At 41.8% G+C, this 21,940-nt stretch overlaps 1 protein-coding gene across 3 annotated transcripts in view; it reads left to right on the top strand.

Moving 5' to 3' along the window:
• LOC123995089 (exostosin-1-like) overlaps nucleotides 1-21,940 on the top strand; it is a 244,993-nt gene that overhangs the window by 2,229 nt on the left and 220,824 nt on the right. For all 3 annotated transcript variants that reach the window (XM_046298395.1, XM_046298397.1, XM_046298396.1), the window contains exon 2: nucleotides 101-1,194. In XM_046298395.1, the coding sequence (XP_046154351.1) occupies nucleotides 227-1,194 (968 nt within the window). In that variant the 5' untranslated portion in view covers nucleotides 101-226. The remainder of the gene's footprint in view (nucleotides 1-100; nucleotides 1,195-21,940) is intronic.

Genomic DNA, 21,940 nt, shown 5'->3' with positions numbered 1-21,940 from the left:
TTTTCTCTGCAATCCATCATAATGCTCATCTCTGATTATCTGAAATGGAATCCAGTTGTAATGTGACTTTCACGCTTTCTGTTCTATTTTGTGCACACAGTGACTCAGACCAGCAGCATGCTTACCTGTGGATAAGAGTGAGACCCGTGGGTTGAGTGTGGACCCCCACGTCCTCCCTGCTCCTTCTCCTGCCTCGGTTCCCATCACCTTCAGCACTACTGTCCACATGCAGGCCAAGAAGAGGTACCTGGTCGTGTCTCTAGGGGCCTGTCTTCTTCTGGTTGCCTACCTGTGGGGACTTCAGATTGGGGAGTTCCATCATCAAAACCACCACCAGCACCTCTTCAGAGTCGCCCAGAGCCCCGGCTTCAGCATGCTCAGACAGCGTTGGCCTGAGTGGACCCACCCGCTCAACACCTACCTGGAGGACGGAGAGCAGGAGGAGGACAGCCCTTTGCTCCACCACCAGCACACCTCTCCCAGGGAGAGGCGGGAGATCCGCAACAACATCTACAAGAGCAGGAGGTGCCGCATGGACACATGCTTCGACTTCAGCCGCTGCCAGAGGGGGTTCAAGGTGTACGTCTACCCCCTGCTGAAGGGGGAGACGGTGTCTGAGAGCTACCAGAAGATCCTGACAGCTGTCGAGGATTCCCGCTTCCACACCACAGACGTCAACGAGGCCTGTCTGTATGTGCTGGGCATTGACACTCTGGACCGGGACCAGCTGTCCAGCCAGTACATTCATAATGTCAAGGCTAAAGTACAGAGCCTTCCAACGTGGAATGATGGGAGGAACCACCTCATTTTCAACCTCTACTCTGGCACCTGGCCATATTACACAGAGGAGCTGGGCTTTGATATTGGCCAGGCCATTTTGGCCAAAGCCAGCATTGATATGGATCATTTTAGGCCACACTTTGATGTGTCCATTCCATTGTTTTCAAAAGACCATTCCCAAAAAGGAGGGGACAAGGGATATTTGACACTCAAAAATGTCCCTCCATCAAGGAAATATTTACTGGTTTTCAAAGGGAAGAGGTATCTGACTGGTATCGGTTCAGAAACCAGAAATGCTTTATATCATATTCACAATGGGGAAGATATCATTCTATTGACCACCTGCAAGCATGGGAAGGACTGGGAAAAGCATAAGGATGCAAGATGTGACCGGGACAATGAAGAATACTCAAAGTAAGTTCCCCTCTTGTATGTCCTTTCGCTGGTTCAGGGTCTGTTGGTGCTAACCACTGAAAGTGAGTCAAGTATTTCTCAATGGCATGTTTCTCACTCTACAGCACAGGATGTAGACCGACAGTCTGACACAACATATCAAGAGGTTAATCCCTATTTCTGGATGACACATTCCTAGCACTGTGGATATTATCAAAATGCAGTTGCTCATCAGTGTTAGTTGGATTATCCTGACATGTTGTTTTTCCTCTCAATGTTTGCATCCAGTTTTACTTTCATATCTTGCTACAGTTTACATGATCTATCTACCAATATTTTTAATCAGGTTTGTTTGTTACGGGTTGGGTGTGATGCTCTGCCTGTTTTAATAAAACTTTAGAATAACCATGAGAGTACTGCTAGTCTGCTATAGAGTCAAACTATATTATTTTGCTCTGCAGCCTGCAGCCTGTTGCACAGTGCAACACACTTGAGAGATCTGTGTACAAATAAAACCTCGCTGCATAACAACTCAGCATCAACAGCTGACAAATGAATGGAGTTTGTAAGTAGTTGAGCAAAACGTTATGGGCCGGGTAGAGGAGTTCAGGATGACAGGGAGGTACAGTACCAGTCAAAAGTTTAGACATACCTACTTGTTCAAGGGTTTCTCTTTATTTTTTTTACTATTTTCTAGATTGTAGAATAGTAGCGAAGGCATCAAAACTATGAAATAACGCATATGGAATCATGTAGTAATCAAAAAGGTGTTAAACAAATCAAAATAGGTTTTATATTTGACATTCTTCAAAGTAGCCACCCTTAGCCTTGACAGCTTTGCACACTCTCTCTTTGCACACTCTCATTCTCTCAAGCAGCTTCATGAGGTAGTCATCTGGAATGCATTTGAATTAACAGGTGTGCCTTGTTAATTTGTGGCATTTCTTTCCTTAATGCGTTTGAGCCAATCAGTTGTGTTGTGACAAGATAGAGGTGGTATACAGAAGATAGCCCTATTTGGTAAAATACCAAGTTCTTGCCATAATATGGACATCACAAATAAGCAAAGAGAAACAAGGGCCCGTCATTACTTTAATACATTAAGGTCAGTCAATCTGGAACATTTCAAGAACTTTGAAAGTTTCTTCAAGTGCAGATGCAAAAACCATCAAGCGCTATGATGAAACTGGCTCTCATGAGGACCGCCACAGGAAAGAAAGACCCAGGCTTACCTCTGCGGCAGAGGATAAGTTCATTAGAGTTACCAGCCTCAGAAATTGTAGCCCAAATAAATGCGTCACAGAGTTCAAGTAACAGACACCTCTCAACATCAACTGTTCAGAGGAGACTGCGTGAATCAGGCCTTCGTGGTCGAATTGCTGCAAAGAAACCACTACTAAAGGACACCAATAAGAAGAAGAGACTTGCTTGGGTCAAGAAACATGAGCAATGGACAGTAGACCAGTGGAAATCTGTCCTTTGGTCTGATGAGTCCAAATGTGCTATTTCTGGTTCCATCTGCTGTGTCTTTGTGAGATGCAGAGTAGGTGAACGGATGATCTCCACATGTGTAGTTCCCACCGTGAAGCATGGAGGTGGTGTGGGGGTGCTTTGCTGGTGACACTGTCAGTGATTAATTATTTTTTTTAGTTCAAGACACACTTAACCAGCATGGCTACCACAGCATTCTTCAGCGATACGCCATCCCATCTGCTTAGTGGGACTATCATTTGTTTTTCAACAGGACAATGACCCAACACACCTCCAGGCTGTGTAAGGGCTATTTGACCAAGAAGGAGAGGCCTGCATCAGATGACCTGGCCTCAAATCACCCGACCTCATCCCAAGTGAGATGGTTTGGGATGAGTTGGACCTCAGAGTGAAGGAATAGTGTGGTTGAGAGAATGCCAAGAATGTGCAAAGCTGTCATCAAAGCATTCAATCACTATTTGATGGCATGCTTTTTGACATAAGCAGCTTTTCATACATGTTTTCCAATGGAAGAAGTGGTCAGAAAGTGACGTTTTGGATCTGAATGCCAAAACATTTAGGAGATAAAGGTGACGTTTTGCATACCATAAGACATCCATGTCTTTATCACTGGAAAAGATCAACGGTTGAGTTCATCCTTTCAAAGCTTACGTACAGTGTTGTCAAACTATCTATCTTTTTTTTATCAGCATGTCTCTAAAAACATGTTTAACCTTTTTTATCATACTCTCATATGTTGTAGCTTAGACCGTGTTTCACATCATCTGATGTTTTTGTTTTGTGCCCGCCATCAGTTTAGACACAATGTGCTCTTGAATATAGGGTGGGTGTCATTTCAATCATGGAAATAATTTATGGAATGGACCTATCCATTTAGAGCCCTGCAATTTAGCTGGTACACCATTTGTGTTGTCTTGAAACTTCTAATTGCCACCACAAAGAGGAGCCTCAAATGTCAACTTGAATGGTAATGCATATTCTATTTATATTTCAATAGGTTTCCTATGGAGGATTGACAGTATAATTTAAAACAACAGATATTCCCATTCAAGTCAACATGATCTAATGTGTGGACATCTAACCATCTTTGTGGTACCATTTGAAAGTTGAAATTTCAATTTTTTTCCCATTTTTAGAACATTTATCAGCCAAAACATGACACCCACCATGTATTCAAGAGCATGTTGACTTAACCGACGGCGGACACAACACGACCTTAAATGATGTGAAATACGGTCTAAACTACAACATATGCAAATAGGAAAAAAAAACAAGTATATGTGTTTTAAGATGATTGACATTTAAAGGTTTAAATATGACAGTTTTTATTCCAAACATTATTTTAAAGAAATGATACAATCGTTTGACAACACTGTAAGCTTTTAAATGATATCAAGCTCAACCGTTTATCTTTTCCAGTGATGAAAACAACATGCATGTCTAAAGGCATGGTGGAGTTTTCAAAATGGCTGAATTTTAAGCACCTTTTATCTCTGGAATGTTTTGACATTCAGGTCCAAAAAGTACATTTCTGAGCTCTCCTTCAGTGGGCAAATATGTATGGACGGTTTCATTCAAATCACCAGGGGTGCTGTCAAGAAGCTATTAAAATTCCCAAAAGGAAATGTACGTAATCTCATCCGGAACCATGTGACTGTTTAAACTTGCCTCATTTAACCTGGAATGACATGGGAAGCACTGACTCCCATTGTATCAGGCTCTCCTGATTTTGTTTTGTACGGCTGGGTTTCCTCCCGCTTGCCATTGTTGCAGGACGGGCATGTGTGTGCAGTGAAGACAATGTCATCACTGGTAATGCTCAGTCTTACGTACGTTTTTAACTTACTTTCCAGCCCTCACTGTTATTTCACTGCCTGGCACGCCCTCATTGGTTGTTAGTATGAATAAATGTCCCACAGGTGTTTTTTAGAATGGTCAGATAGTTGAAGTGTGGAACACTTCCTGTTAGATCTTTTAAGGGGGGTTTATTACAGTTCAGACTCTGTGCCAAATCATATCACAAACCTTTGTTTGATTTTGACAGCTGAGCTCATCTGGAAATTGGTAATATTAAACATCAGATTGCCTCCATCTTAAAAATATCTTCAAGCTCACAAAGAGAGAGATTGAATAGCACTGTTTGAAGAGAAACAGATGTGGCCTATAGTAGAAATCCAAAAGAGTGATAACCAAAGATGTCCAATAACACTCTGACAGTTACAAAACATTCCACAATATGTTGTATATCAATACAGATACAATGTGGGCAAAACAAGGTACCCACTTGAAAATACTCAGTGTGAATCAAATTGAAGGGGATTTCAAAGCCTCAGTCAGAAGAGTCAATAATTGGCTTTCAATTGAATTAAACCAAGGCTGAGGGGATCGAGGAAGATCCCACCCCGTGCTGGGCAGCCATGGAATGAAGTCAGATGATTTCACTATACTGCGATAACATCCCCAAGAACCCCACACGACAGGCCCACGTGTCTCAGTCACAGTTTAGCTATGAGGACACAACGTTCCTATTTAACATGGAAGATTTACATCATGACAATTATTTCATTATCAAAATGGTGTGGAAGAAGTCATCAAAGCTTGTGTGTCTCAGAAGCCAGTCAGATTTATTTGTCTGGTCCTTGTTCTTTTCAGCCTTAGGCTAGAGAGACCCTGCTGATAAGATGTATAGATAGGCTGTAAATTAGTTTCTCACTGTTGGGTGCTTTCTGCAGATCCATCACCAGCCATGAAAGTAACGGTCCTCCGACAGTGTTTTAATTATAGACTACAATTTAACATGTTGTTCCCCAGCCTTGCTAGCAGTGAAAAGGTCTAGACGAGTTCCTGCTATTACTGTAAATACATGGTCCTTCTGTAGCTCAGTTGGTAGAGCATGGTGCTTGTAACGCCAGGGTAGTGGGTTCGATTCCCGGGACCACCCATACGTTGAATGTGTGCACACATGACTGTAAGTCGCTTTGGATAAAAGCGTCTTCTAAATGGCATATTATATTATTATATTATACAAACCTGTTTGAATGGATTGTAAAGAGGCCTTGGAAAGACTAAAAATATATAAACAAAATTGGGAATGTTAAGAAAAAAGCCATAAATAAATAAAAATCTTAATCTTAAATTGAAAGATGTGCATCTTTCAATTTATTTGCCACGGACATAAAGCGCTCTGCACGTCATCGTCGGTGGAAAAGGGGCAGAGTATGGCAAGCTACAGCAGCGAAGTCCTGTATTCCAAAACTTTGAGAAGTTAAATGAGAAGGTGGTGAAATGTAAACTTTGCGAGGTGAAATTGAGGTACAGTAATGGTAGTAAAGGTGCAATGTAAAGGTGCAATGCACCGTGAGACCCAAACAGTTTCTGGCAGCAACAACAGACAGACTGCTTTTTCACAAAAGAAGTGCGATAAGGGACAGAGTTAGAAAAATCGTATCGCTCATTCCAGAACCGTAGTCAAAGGTTGAGCATGTCGTCTTCAATGCCCTGATGGCATGTCTAGAACCAGACTACAACGTGCCATCTCAGAACTTTGATGGCTCGGGTGACGAAATTGTACAATGATTGCTTTGCAAGTACAAAGCGCGATCTCTAAAATAAAAACATACACAGCGTTAACATCAGGATGTTGGACATCTATGAACATGCTGTCATACGTCACTGCAGCGAGCCATCATATTGATGAGAAGTGGGACATAAAGTCCCATGTACTGACCTTTGAAAACATGGAGTGGCACCTGGGGTGGGGGACAGCAGTAATGTGAGCGCCATTGTCCGGGAAGATAGAACTTCATTGCCCGCTAGCGGTCCTATGCAGTAGGTCACAGTAGGACCATATTTAGCATTGTGAATTCACATGAATTATATTAATTTTCTTAGTTTTAACAGGAAACCGATGATAATTTTTTTTTTTTAAAGCAGTTTAAACATTAAGCCATTTAAAAAAAATGTATTTGTCATGTCCCTATTTCCAACTTTATTTCATGCTGTTGAACTAACATCTCAGTTTCATATAGCAGAACAATGATATTTCCTGTGGCCTAGTTTTGTCTGAGGTCCAGTTCTAACCAGATTGCAGAGGTGTACTAGATGTGCACTGATTAACTTTCTGTCTGGTTTATCCTGAGAAAGGCAACTAAAAGACCAAGCAGGGATGCTCAATTCCCTTTCATAACGAGATTTCTTTTTTTCGAACTGGAGTCGATGCCTGCACTAAAATTGGCTTACATTCAATGGACAACTGCAGACTGCACATTCAGTGCTCTATATTTTTTGTTTTGTGCATATATCTGACACAGTAAATCTTATTATTTTTAGCTAAAGATGCAGATCTTTGAGATGTAAGTTGACAGCTGAAAGAAAAGCTGAGAATCTTCTATTCTGCAGAAATAGACATCAACATTTTGGGAATTAGGAATACAGTGCCTTCAGAAAGTATTCACAGCACTTGACTTTTTCCATATTTGTTGTTACAGCCTCAATTTAAAATGGATTACATTGAGAATGTGTGTCACTGGCCTGCACACAATACCCCATAATGTCAATTATCTGTAAGGTCCCTCAGCAGCAAGCATTGAATTTCAAACACCGATTCAACCACAAAGACCAGGGAGGTTTTCCAATGCTTCTCAAAGAAGGGTGCCTATTGGTGCAGACATTGAATATCCCTTTAAGCATGGTGAAGTTATTAATGACACTTTGGATGGGGTATCAATACACCCAGTTACTACAGTTACTAACTCAGCTACCAGAGAGGAAGGAAACTGCTCAGGGATTTCACCATGAGGCCAATGGTGACATTTAAAACAGTTTAATGAGCATTTGTGTTTAATGCCTATGATGGGAGAAACCTGAGGCTGGATCATCAACATTGTAGTTACTCCACAATACTAGCCTAATTGAAAGAGTGAAAAGAAGGAAACCTGTACAGAATAAAAAATATTCCAAAACATGCATCCTGTTTGCATCAAGGCACTAAAGTAATACTGTAAAACATGTTGCAAAGCAATTCTCAGTTTTTGTCCTGAATACAAAGTGTTATGTTTGGGGCAAATCTAATACAATACATTACTGAGTACCACTCTCCATATTTTCAAGCTATGGGTATGCTTTCATGTTGTGGGTATGCTTGTAATCGTTAAGGACTGGGGATTTTATTAGGACAAAAAATAAAAACGGAATAGAGCTAAGCACAGTCAAAATTCTAGAAAACCTGGTTCAGTCAGCTTTCCAACAGACACTGGGACCTTTCAGCAGGACAATAACCTAAAACACAAGGAACAAATCTACAATGGAGTTGTTTACCAAATAGACAGTGAATGTTCCTGAGTGGCCAAGTTACAGTTTTCACTTAAATCTGCTGGAAAGTATATTGTTGTCTAGCAATGGTCAACAATCAATTTGAGATTGAAGAATGCTGAAATTAATGATGTGCCCATTTTGAACTATCCAGGTGTGCAAAGCTCTTAGACTTACCCAGAAAGACTCACAGCTGTAATCGCTGCCAAATGTGATTCTAACATGTATTACCTCAGGGGTGTGAATCCTTTAAAAAAAAAATGTATTTAAAAAATGTGCAAAAATTTCTAAAGGCATGTTTTCACTTCATTATGGGGTATTGTGTAGATGGGTGAGATTTTATTAAATATTCATTTAAAAAGAAATAAAAACATTTTGTGTTCACACTGTAACACAACAAAATGTTGCATAAGTCAGTGAGTGCAGGACTGAGTGTAGCACAGTACACTCTACAATACAGTAAGACAGTACAGTAAAGCACAGTGAGTAGAGTACAGTGTATAGTACTGTACTGAACTATACTTGAATTGACTTTACTGAACTCTACTCTGTTCTGCTGTACTGTGCTCTACTGTGCTGCGCTGTGATGTCAACTCATGAAACATGAGGAGAATGACATTCATATCCATAATTATGCATTTCTGTGTAGAACAGATCAGGGTCCCATGATGTCATTTTATTACCGTAATTTCTTACTGTAGTTCAATAACCAAAATATATATATTTTTCTAACTCAAGGTGTCATGTCATAGTTGGCACCCTGTTCTTTCTGCAAAGATCTTTGAATCCTAATTCAGAACGCATCTTTAAAGGGAAACTTCTCAATTTTTCAACTTCATATGAATCATCTCCAACACCACCCCAACTTCAACATATGTGAAAATGGTTTGTTTATATGTTTTGCAGTAAAAAAAAAACAGACAAAACTGTTTCCGATGACATCACTGGTGTACAGCATGCTATTTTGACCAATTTTGAGTAGGTACTGCTTACTAATTGGTTGATGTCATTGGAAACACTTATGATTCTTCTTTTTTTTACTACAGGACATACAAATGTGCCATTTTCACATGTTGGGGTGGTGCTGGAGATTATGAGATAGAACATTTTGAAATGTCCTTTTTTAAGAGTTTTATGCAAAACGTGGTCGCATAACTTGAGGGATATTTACTGTAGTTCTGTTATCAAAGTCTACATCTGGACAGTTCTTCCACTAAATTTGCTTTTGTAAAATGTTCAGTGGAAATTGTTACAAGTAGTCCTTTTGAATAGTTGTATGGTTTGTTAAACATTGAAATTAGTGGTTTTTGTTTGGCATACATTTTAAAGTGAAAAAAACTGAGTAAAAGCATAATTACATTATTGTGTAATTGCCCCTTTATCAGTATGTGGGTTCATTACAGGGTCTTTTAAGACAAACTATAAGCTGCAAAGGCTTATTGGCTTAGAAGACGTCCACACTGACTGGGGTACGAATATGATTTGAGAAATTTTGGAAACGCTTCTTTCAGTGCTTCACGCAAGTCCAATGTACTTAATGAGACTAATGTACTGACTCAACACCTTGAAGGTAGCAAGATTATTATTGAGTGATTGACAATCACCTTCTACCTTTTTTAGTTAGAATATTGGCGGCAAGATCAATACTTGATCATTTAAAACCAAGGAGAGTATGAAAAGACCTGGATTGCGTTGTGCTGTAAAATTAGTAATTGTGTTTTCTGTCAAGTGGATGTGTTGCCATCTCGCCTAACTCCATAATCTCAAAAAAGTATAGTGTAGCGATTTGAAAGTGTTAATGTGTTTGTCCCTAACTTACGCCTGCCCATACCATAACCCCACCGCCACCATGGGGCACTCTGTTCAAAACGCTAACATCAGCAAACTGCTCGCCCCCACGACTCCATACATGCTGTCTGCAATCTGCCCAGTACAGTTGAAACAGGGATTCATCCATGAAGACCACAGAATTCCAGCGTGCCAGTGACAAAGGTGAGCATTTGCTTACTGATGGCAGTTACGACGCCAAACTGCAGTCAGGTCAAGACCCTAGTGAGGACGACAAGCACGCAGATGAGCTTCCCTGAGACGATTTCTGACATTTTGTGCAGAATTTCTTTGGTTGTGCAAACCCACAGTTTCATCAGCTGTCCAGGTGGTGGTCTGGCGATCCCACAGGTGAAGCAGCTGGATGTGGAGGTCCTGGGCTGGCCGGATGGAAGTACTGCCATATTCTCTAAAACAACGTTGGAGGCAGAGAGACAATAACAATAAATTCTCTGGGAAAAGCAATGGTGGACATTCCTGCAGTCAGTATGCCAATTGCACTCTCTCTCTCTCAACTTGAGACATCTGTTTTCATTGTATTGTATAACAAACTTGCATGTTTTAGAGTGGCCTTTTATTGTCCCCAGCACAAGGAGCACCTATGTATTGAGCATGCTCTTTAATCCGATTCTTGTGACGCCACAACTGTCACGTGTATGGATTATCTTGGCAAAGGAGAAATGCTAATTTTAACAGGGATGTAAACACATTTGCGCACAACATTTGAGAGAAAAAAAGCTTTTTGTGCTTATTGAACATTTTGGGGACATTTTTTTATTTACCCTCATGAAAAATGGGACCAATACTTTAAATGTTGCATTTTTATATTTTTGTTCAGTGTATATAAAGTCTAGCCAACTTGGCTCTATTTGCGTGCTAACAAATTGAACTGTTAGGAATACACCCTCCTCTGTCTCCAACTGTTTGAACAACCCAGCCTTTCAGAATGAGAACGAGTTGCCAATTACTTATATAAATGCGTCTTTTTATAATCTTGAAAATGTATAAAATGCAAACTACTAGACAGATAGCACATAACAGTCTGTGGCCAAAAAAAAAGTGTCGTTAAAAAGTTATCCACAACAGTAAAATGTTGTGGATAAAACCTCAAATGAAAATAGTGAGTTGAAAACTGCTTGTACTCAGAGAGGAAGTGATCTTTGTTGTGAGGGATCTTGATTCTTGCATTTGGAACGTCATTCTAAAACATGAATTAGAATTAATCAAATTAATTTGATACTGCACAGCCCAGCCCTTACCTCACCTTACCTTGACTCCAAATAAGTAATAGAGGAATGGGACATGATTCAATCACAGGTAATTGTTTTTTCTCGCTCTTTCCCATCTGGACAGCCAAGTGCCAGGCTTAAAAAAAAAAACTTTGTTGTGATTGGTGAATTACTTAGGCAAGTTTGTATAATTAGAGAACTGTCAATACCATATGCTTAATGCAATTCCATGCAAAATAATAACATACTGTAATTCCAATTCTTACTTTTGGCATTCTGAAGCACTATCCAATTAACATTTGCCAACCCTTTAAGTTGATATAAAGCACTATCGAGTGACATTTTAGAGCCATTTTCTAAATGGCGGGGTACTTTGATCCTAAACTACTTCATCAAGGCACACAAATTGGCTCCAACAATTAGTGCATGTATGCTTTCATGTCAAAATAAAGTGGGTCTACAGAGGCAAAGCATCATATGCCACTCACTGCAGTTAAGGTGAGCTGATTACATTTAAGGATCAAGAGGATTTGACCTGCGAATATGTGAGTTTTTTATTTTGGTTTTACTGTCCTTGTGGGGATCAGAATTCCTCACAAGGAGAGTAAAATAACAACAATTCGGACAAGTGGGGACATTTCGCCGGTTCCCACAAGACAAAGGCTATATTAGGCATAGGGGTTAGGGAAAGTAGGATTTTGAATATAAATCAATTGTCTCCACAAGGATCGTAAAGCAAATGTGTCAAGTAAAATGTAATTTGCCGAATACAACGGGTGTAGAGCTTACCATGAAGTGTGTGTGTGCACATGCTCGCGCGCTCGGTGTGTGTGTCAACTGGTGCGTGAGCTCTGATATTAAGAAAGTCTCAAGGTTCTGCTCATCTTGTTTTATTTAACCTTTTATTTAACTAAATTATTATTTACAATTGTGGCCTACCAAAAGGCCTCCTGTCGGGATGGGGGCTGGAGTTAAAAATAAATAAAATAAAAAATATAGTACAAAACACACATTATGACGGGAGACAACACAACACAAATAGAGACCTAAGACGACAACAACAGCATGGTAGCAGCACAAAACATGATACAAACATTATTGGGCACAGACAACAGCAAGAGGTTAGAGACAACAAAATCGTTCTGCTGTCTGACTGTAGCCTAGAGCGCATTCTCTATATTAGCGGGTTAGGGTAGGGTGCCTCAGATTTACACTTATAGTATATTATCACATATGGTTGTGCGGATGGGCTATTAGCAATTGCGACTGGGTGCAGGTGAATAAACGGGTGACCCGCACACCACTAAAAGGCTAGAGTTGCCGCTTTCTAGAAGCGGGACACTAATCTGTACGCTAATAAGAAATCCTGCTACGACCTTCGATGAGTCAATACAGGACTAAGATTGAATCCTACTACATAGGCTCTAACAATCGTTGGATGTTGCAGGGCTTGATAACTATCATAGATTATTAAGAGGAACCCAGCCGCGAGCTGCCCAGTGACGTGAGCCTACCAGACGATCTAAATGCCGCCTTTGCTTGCTTCGAGGCAAGCAACACTGAACTATACATGAGTGCCAGCTGTTCCGGGCAAATATATGATCATGCTCTCTGTAGCCAATGTGAGTAACACCTTTTTAGGTTAACATTCACAAGTCCGAAGGGCCAGATGGTTTACCAGGACGCATACTCCGAGCATGCACCTACCAGCTGGCAAGTGGCTTCACTGACATTTTCAACCTCTCCCTAACCTTGTCTGTAATACCTACATGTTTCAAGTAGACCATCATAGTCCCTGTGCCCAAGAACGCCAAGGTAACCTGTCTAAATGACAATCACACCATAGCATCATGAAATGCTTTAAAAGCCTGGTTATGGCTCATGACCATCATCCCAGACACCCACTCCAATTCACATACCGCCCCAACAGATCTACAGATGATGCGATCTCTCTTGCACTCCACACTGCCCTCTCCCACCTGGACAAGAGAACACCTATGTGAGAATGCTGTTCATTGCCTACATCTCAGCGTTCTATACCATAGTGCCCTCCGAGCTCATCACTAAGCTAAGGACCATGACACTGTACACCTCCCTTTGCAACTGGACGTGCCGCCCTCAGGTAGTGAGGGTAGGCAATAACACACTTATGGAGGCCTCTCAGAGCTGTGTGCTTAGTCCCCTCCTGTACTCCGTGTTCACCCACAACTGCGTGCCTGCAACTCCAACACCATCATTAAGTTTGCTGACAACACGACGGTGGTAGGCCTGATCACCTATGACGATGAGAAGGCCTATAGGGATGTCAGAGACCTGGCAGTGTGGTGCCAGGACAAAAATCTCTCCATCGTCAGCAAGACAAAGGCGCTGATCGTGAAGTACAGGAAACAAAGGGCAGAGCACGTCCCCATCAACACATCACATTGACTGTAGTGGAGTGGGTCAAGAGCTTGAGGTTTCTCAGTGTCCACATCACTAAGGATTTATCATGGTCCACACACACCAACAGTCATGAAGAGGAGGCTGAATAGATTTTGCATGGGCCCTCAGATCCTCTAAAAGTTCTACAATGCACCGTTGAGAGCATCTTGAATGGCTGCATCACTGCTTGGTATGGCGGCAACTTGGCATCCGACCGCAAGGCGCTACAGAAGGTAGTGTGTACGGCCTAGTGCATCACTGGTGCTGAGATCCCTGCCATCCAGGATAGAGGTTGGCATGGGAAGAGTCCTCCCGCGTATATTGAAGACTCATGTTAAAAGGAACCACCAGCTTTCATATGTTCTCATGTTCTGAGCAAGGAACTTAAACGTTAGCTTTCTTACATGGCACATATTGCACTTTTACTTTCTTCTCCAACACTTTGTTTTTGCATTATTTAAACCAAATTGAACATGTTTCATTATTTATTTGAGGCTAAATTGATTTGATTGATGTATTATATTAAGTTAAAATAAGTGTTCATTCAGTGTTGTTGTAATTGTCATTATTACAAATACATTTTTAAAATTGTACGATTAACCGGTATCTGCTTTTTTTGTCCTCCAATAATTGGTATCGGTATCGGCGCTGAAAAATCATAATCGGTCGACCTCTACTCCGTACTGTTATCCAGTGTATAGTGCCAAGTTTTAATTTCTCATTGTTATTACTTTTCTATTTCTTTATTTTAATTCTCTACATTGGCGGGGATGGCCCGTAAGTAAGCATTTCACTGTTAGTCTACACCTGTTGTTTTATGACTGATGTGACAAATACGTTTGATTTTATTTGTGTGTGTGAATCAGACTCACCCATACTGGAGGCAGTGTGCAGCTCTGCTCTGTATACTGGGGGTGGGGGCTACTTCTAGCTCCTCAACAACTCTCAGTATGGACTAGGTGAGAGCTATACAGAATCACCTGGCTCATTAAAACAACCCTTGAGCGTGTCATACTGGAATTGTTGTACTTAGCAAACCTGTTGAAGTAGTATTCCCTTTGTGTGTCAACATCTCTCCAGAGGCATTAAAAAGGCCTTGTTCTCAGGGGTCCTTGCTGGACCAGGTACAACACAGTAAACCAATGGATGAGATGTGTGAGGAGGACAGGAGGCCAGCAGTCAGTCAGTCAGTCGGTCCTGAGAGGCCTTCAGGTGCTGGCAAGGTAAATCTCTATCTATAACCAGTCATGGTTTGAGCACTGAGTAAACATGCCAGCCTCTCCATCTATTACCAAGGCTGCTGGGTCAATCATCTTTACAGCTGCTTTATGAAGAGTGACACCTCAAGGAATAAACTCTGGCTTTATTCTTCCTGTCAATTCAAATTTATCGAACCTATCTAACATTTCATACAAGAGAAACCAAACAGCCCTTGCCTTATTTTCCCCTGAAGATGAAGGCAGTGGAGTGAAACATTTGCAGCACATTCAAATTAACTGTTTTTACTGCTAAATATGAATTACTTAAAAAAAGGAAAGTATTTAGGCCCCTGACTTTTTCTACATTTTGTTACCTTACAGCCTTCTAAAATTGATTTAAAAAAATTCTTAATCAATCTACTGTACACACAATACCCCATATTGACAAAGTGGAAACAGGTTTTTTGAAAATTTAGAAAATGTATTATAAAAATGAACTGAAGTACCTTATTAACGTAAGTATTCAGACCCTTTGCTATGGGACTTGAAATTCAGTTCAGGTGCATCCTGTTTACATTGATCATCCTTGATGTTTCTACAACTTGATTGGAGTCCATCTGTCTACAAGACAGGATTGTGTTGAGGAAGAGTTCCCAAAAGGTCTGCAGCATTGAAGGTCCCGAAGAACTCGGTGACCTCCATCATTCTTCAATTGAAGAAGTTTGGAACCGCCAAGACTCTTCCTAGAGCTGGCCACCCGGCCAAACTGAGCAATCGGGGGGTAAGGGCCTTTGTCAGGGAGGTGACCGAGAACCCGATGGCCACTCTGACAGAGCTCCAGAGTTCCTCTGTGGAGATGGTTGTCCTTCTGGAAGGTTCACCCATCTCTGCAGCACTCCACTATTCAGGCCTTTATGAGTAGAGTGGCCAGACGGAAGCCAGAAAAGGCACCTAAAGACACTCCGACCATGAGAAACAAGATTCTCTGGTCTGATGATACTAAGATGAATGCCAAGCGTCATGTCTGGAGGAAACCTGACATCACTTTTGTGAAGTATGGTGGTGGCAGCATCATGCTGTGGGGATGTTTTTCAGCGGCAGGGACTGGGAGACGAGTCAGGATCGAGGCAAATATGAACAGAGTAAAGAACAGAGAGACCCTTGACGAAAACCTGAAAAGGACCTCAGAATGGGGCAAAGAATCACCTTCCAATAGGACAAGGACTGTAAGCACATAGCCAAGATAACGCAGGTGTGTCAATGTCCTTGAGTGGCCCAGCCAGAGCCCAGACTTGAACCCGATTGAACATCTCTGGAGAGACCTGAAAATAGCTGTGCAGTAACGCTCCCCATCCAACCTGACCAAGCTTGAGACTATCTACAGAGAATGGGATAAACCCCCCAAATACATGTGCCAAGCTTGTAGCGTCATACCCAAGAAGACTTGATACTGTTTTTGTTGCCAAAAGTGTTTTAACAAAGTACTGATTTTAAAAGGTCTGAAAATTTGTGTAAATGTGATATTTCAGTTTTAAAAAATTCTAAACCTGATTTTGCTTTGTCATTATGGGGTATTTTGCATAGATTGAGGATACAAAGCAATGTAATAAATTTTAGAACAAGGCTGTAATGTAACAAAATGTGCAAAAAATCAAAGGGTCTGAATCCCGTCCGAAGGCACATGGTCTAAACAGCAATGGAATTATTGATGACAAACATGTATCCAGAAAAGATGCTGAATAAACAAAATAATCAATGGTTGACTAAAAAAATCTGCAGCCTCTAATTTTGGGAGGTTCTGAAAACCTTGTGGCAATGTAGGTTTTGCTTCATGGAAACGAGTTGGTCATAAAGTGGAGCCATAAAACATCAAGCTGCTGTTTTGGCATGGATTCAGAAACGTTCATTGTTCCACTAATGCTGTCGTGTCATAGAGCGCTCGGTTTATGTTTTCAATATAAGGTGATGAGCCGTACTAAGACCATAACTTAGTCGGAACGGATTTATTGCACGTTGACCCTTAAAAAAAGTAATTCTCAACTACCCTCGGCCTACTATTATCCATTTACTGTGTCATGTTTTTAACTCCATGTTGCCTAATCCCTATTGTCCTCTCTCAATATGGATTGTATGGATAATTTGAGAGCAGAATTATCTAATGTCCAGTGGAATAAACCGTTTCAGGAAATGTTCCCTGAATACCCTCGTTGGTCAGATTATGAGCAGACCTCTTATTTTCTCAAATCTCCAAGGCTATATTATAGGATGTAAGTACTGAAATTGCCTCGATCTCTATAATTATACACATACAAGGTTCTATATGATTTTTCTTCCCCATCTGGCTGTTTCTGATACTCTGTTCTGTCATAAAGTATGCACAGACAGGAAAACCCTGCACAGCAGAGAACAGGTTTGTGTAAACACTCTGTGTGTCATCAGTGTAGATTACCTCTCATCCCATTTTCACCAGTGACAAATAGTGCTTATCGTGTACTGGCACATTCAACAGCAGAGCAGAGAACTCTGTTTCTAGATCCCAATGAACTGCGACACAATCACAACTACATATTCCCATACATAGCAGCTCAGGGAATCCAATATTTTTTTTAATGTTTTATTTCACCTATATTTAACCAGGTAGGCAAGTTGAGAACAAGTTCTCATTTACAATTGCGACCTGGCCAAGATAAAGCAAAGCAGTCCGACACCTACAACAACACAGAGTTACACATGGAGTAAAACAAACATACAGTAGAAAAAGAAGTCTATATACAATGTGAGCAAATGAGGTGAGATAAGGGGGGTAAAGGCACAAAAAAAGGACATGGTGGCGAAGTAAATACAATATAGCAAGTAAAACACTGGAATGGTAGATTTGCAGTGGAAGAATGTGCAAAGTAAAAATAACAATAATGGGGTGCAAAGGGGCAAAATAAATAAATACAGTAGGGGAAGCGGTAGTTGTTTGGGCTAAATTATAGATGGGCTATGTACAGATGCAGTAATCTGTGAGCTGCTCTGACAGCTGGTGCTTAAAGCTAGTGCGGGAGATAAGTGTTTCCAGTTTCAGAGATTGTTGTAGTTCGTTCCAGTCATTGGCATCAGAGACCTGGAAGGAGAGGCGGCCAAAGGAAGAATTGGTTTTGGGGGTGACCAGAGAGATATACCTGCTGGAGCACGTGCTACAGGTGGGTGCTGCTATGGTGACCAGCGAGCTGAGATAAGGGGGGACTTTACCTAGCAGGGTCTTGTAGATGACCTGGAGCCAGTGGGTTTGGTGATGAGTATGAAGCAAGGGCCGGCCAACGAGAGCGTACAGGTTGCAGTTGTAGGTAGTATATGGGGCATTGGTGACAAAATGGATGGTACTGTGATAGACTGCATCCAATTTATTGAGTAGGGTATTGGAGGCTATTTTGTAAATGACATCGCCGAAATCGAGGATCGTTAGGATGGTCAGTTTTACGAGGGTATGTTTGGCAGCATGAGTGAAGGATGCTTTGTTGCGAAATAGGAAGCCAATTCTAGATTTAACTTTGGATTGGAGATGTTTGATGTGAGTCTGGAAGGAGAGTTTAGTCTAATCAGACACCTAGGTATTTGTAGTTGTCTACATATTCTAAGTCAGAACCGTCCAGAGTAGTGATGCTGGACGTGCGGGCAGGTGCAGGCAGGGATCGGTTCAAGAGCATGCATTAGGTTTACTTGTATTTAAGAGCAATTGGAGGCCACGGAAGGAGAGTTGTATGGCATTGAAGCTCGCCTAGAGGGTTGTTAACACAATGTCCAAAGAAGTGGCAGAAGTATACAGAATGGTGTCATCTGCGTAGAGGTGGATCGGAGACTCACCAGCAGCAAGAGCGACATCATTGATGTATACAGAGAAGAGTCGGCCCAAGAGTTGAACCCTGTGGCACCCCCATAGAGAGTGCCAGAGGCCAGCACAACAGGCCCTCCGATTTGACACACTGAACTCTATCAGAGAAGTAGTTGGTGAACCAGGCGAGGCAATCATTTGAGAAACCAAGGCTATCGAGTCTGCCGATGAGGATGTGGTGATTGACAGAGTCGAAAGCCTTGGCCAGGTTAATGAATTTGGCTGCACAGTATTGTTTCTTATCGATGGCGGTTAAGATCTCGTTTAGGACCTTGAGCGTGGCTGAGGTGCACCCATGACCAGCTCTGAAACCAGATTGCATAGCGGAGAAGGTGCGGTGGGATTCGAAATGGTCGGTAATCTATTTGTTGACTTGGCTTTCGAAGACCTTAGAAAGGCAGGGTAGGATATATATAGGGCTGTAGCAGTTTGGGTCAAGAGTGTCCCCCCCCTTTGAAGAGGGGGTTGACCGAAGCTGGTTTCCAATCTTTGGGAATCTCAGACGACACGAGAGGTTGAACAGGCTAGTTATAGGGGTTGCAACAATTTCAGGAGATACTTTTAGAAAGAAAGGTTCCAGATTGTCTTGCCCGGCTGATTTGTAGGGGTCTAGATTTTGCAGCTCTTTCAGAACATCAGCTGACTGGATTTGGGAGAAGGAGAAATGGGGAAGGCTTGGTCGAGTTTCTGTGGGGGGTACAGTGCAGTTGAGCGGGGTAGGGGTTGCCAGGTGGAAAGCATGGCCAGCTGCGAAAAAATGCTTATTGAAATTTATCGGTGGTGACAGAGTTTCCTATCCACAGTGCAGCAGACAGCTGGGAGGAGGTGTTCTTATTCTCCATGGACTTTACAGTGTCCCAGAACTTTTTTGAGTTTGTGTTGCAGGAAGCAAATTTCTGCTTGAAAAAGCTAGCCTTGGCTTTTCTAACTGCCTCTGCATATTGGTTTCTAGCTTCCCTGAAAAGTTGCATATCACGGGGGCTGTCCGGTTCTAGTGCAGAACGCCATAGGATGTTTTTGTGTTGGTTAAGGGCTGTCAGGTCTGGAGAGAACCAAGGGCTATATCTGTTCCTGGTTCTAAATTTCTTGGGGCATGCTTATTTAAGATGATGGGGAAGGCATTAAAAAAAAAACAGGCATCCTCTACTGACGGGATGAGGGCAATATTCTTCCAGGATACCCGGGCCAGGTCTATTAGAAAGGCCTGCTCGGTGAAGTGTTTCAGGGAGCATTTCACAGTGATGAGTGGAGGTCTCTTGACCGCTGACCCATTTACGGATGCAGGCAATGAGGCAGTGATCACTGAGATCTTCGTTGAATACAGCAGAGGTGTATTTAGAGGGCAAGTTGGTTAGGATGATATCTGAGGGTGCCCGTGTTTACGGCTTTGGGGTGGTACCTGGTAGGTTCATTGATCATTTGTGTGAGATTGAGGGCAACAAGCTTAAGATTGTAGGAGGGCTGGGGTGTTAAGCATGTTCCAGTTTAGGTCACCTAGCAGCACGAGCTCTGAAGATAGATGGGCTGCAATCAGTTCACATATGGTGTCCAGAGCACAGCTGGGGCAGAGGGTAGTCTATAGCAGGCGGCAACGGAGACTTGTTATTAGAGAGTTTGATTTTTAAAAGTAAAACTGGTCCAGATAGGTGATTGTACCCCAGGAGTGGCTGATGGAACTCTTCAGCTGGCTATCTCCGGAATAAATTATATTTGCTCCGGGACCGACGTAAGCAATAGTCACTCAGATATTAGCTAGCTAGCTGCAAGATCCAGGTGTAAATGTCCAGAGCTTGCTGTAGAAATCCGGGGATATGGAGAGAAAATAGGTCCGGTATGCTCTGGTCTGAGTCACTGGCAATAGCTTTTCGAGCTAAAGGACAGCAGATGACCACCGACCGTGGTTAGCTGAATACTAACGTTAGCCAGTAAGCTGGCTAGCTTCTGGCTAGCTTCTATTGTGGACTTCAGATTTGAGGTGAATAATACTTTTTTTAAAAATTGGTGAGGGTTGCAGGAGAGTGTTTTGAAGTTGAGATTTTTAGAAAAGGATATATAAAAAGATATAAAAAGAAAATATGTAAATATATATATACATACACGGGACACGACAAGACGAGGACAAAGGACGTCTGACTGCTATGCCATTTTGGGTTAATATTCCCCCCCGATGGACACGCATGTGTCATACGAGACCACACGAGAGGCAGAAATTAACAGACAATGTTCATGTCACCAGTGTAGCCTACTGTGTGCACAAGTTAACAGTGGTATCGTGGAGCAGTGGAGTTGTTGCAAAGGGTGCTTTCATCCTTGTGATGGGATGTGAAAATGCCGTTGTTCAACCCACAGATCTGACCTGCCTCCCCTCTGTGGGATCAGGCTTTATTAAAGTGGCTCACAGGGGGCAGCAAGGTGACAGACATCCTTCACAGGAACTCATCCTACCTCATCCCACCTCCAACCACAAAAGGAGCAATGCTCTACGCTTTTAACTCCTTTTTTCTTCCTATTCTATCTCCCAACTTTGACTTGCCTCAGTCTCATGTGTGTGAAGGGGTGACGCAAAATGGTTGCCGCGTATCACCCAAGTGGGTACTTCACATAGGGGGTGGAATTTGGGAGTTTACCCCCTTAATATGTAAAGCACTTTGAGGACTTACTGTAGGCAGAAAAGCGCAATATAAATCCAATCAGTTATTATTTATTATTATTATTTTCCATGTGAAAGGACCCATGTGAAATGAAAGTGAAGAGTCTATATTTGTGAGAAATGAAGGCATATATACATTTTTCAACCATTTTCAATGTAAGGATTTGGAATCAGCGAAGGCTTTGATTTCTGGTCAAACCGATGGAAAAGGGGTCTTTGATAACATCTACCGGAAACATATTAGAAATGCTTCAAAACACAATAATGTTGAAGTAAAGACACCTGCCAACTAATATCAACATTTACATTTCTCCAAAAATTAAATATATTTGCCTTCTGTAAGTTGAAGAAACTGATGTCTTGAGATGTTGCTTCAATATATCCACAATTTTCCCTCTTCATGATGCCATCTATTTTGTGAAGTGCACCAGTCCCTCCTGCAGCAAAGCACCTCCACAACATGATGCTGCCACCCCCGTGCTTCACGGTTGGGATGGTGACCTTCGGCTTGCAAGCCTCCTTTTCCTCCAAACATAACAATGGTCATTATGGCCGAACAGTTCTATTTTTGTTTCATCAGACCAGAGGATATTTCTCCAAAAAGTACTATCTTCGTCCCCATGTGCAGTTGCAAACCATAGTCTGGCAGTTTTGGAGCAGTGGCTTCTTCCTTGCTGAGCGGCCTTTCAGGTTATGTTGATATAGGACCTGTTTTACTGTGTATGTAGATACTTTGGTACCTGTTTCCTCCAGCATCTTCACA

This window comes from Oncorhynchus gorbuscha, linkage group LG14, assembly GCF_021184085.1.
Source record: "Oncorhynchus gorbuscha isolate QuinsamMale2020 ecotype Even-year linkage group LG14, OgorEven_v1.0, whole genome shotgun sequence".
NCBI lineage: Eukaryota > Metazoa > Chordata > Actinopteri > Salmoniformes > Salmonidae > Oncorhynchus > Oncorhynchus gorbuscha.
Note: the sequence above shows the minus strand (reverse complement) of the source record. Positions and strands in the feature narration are given on the sequence as shown.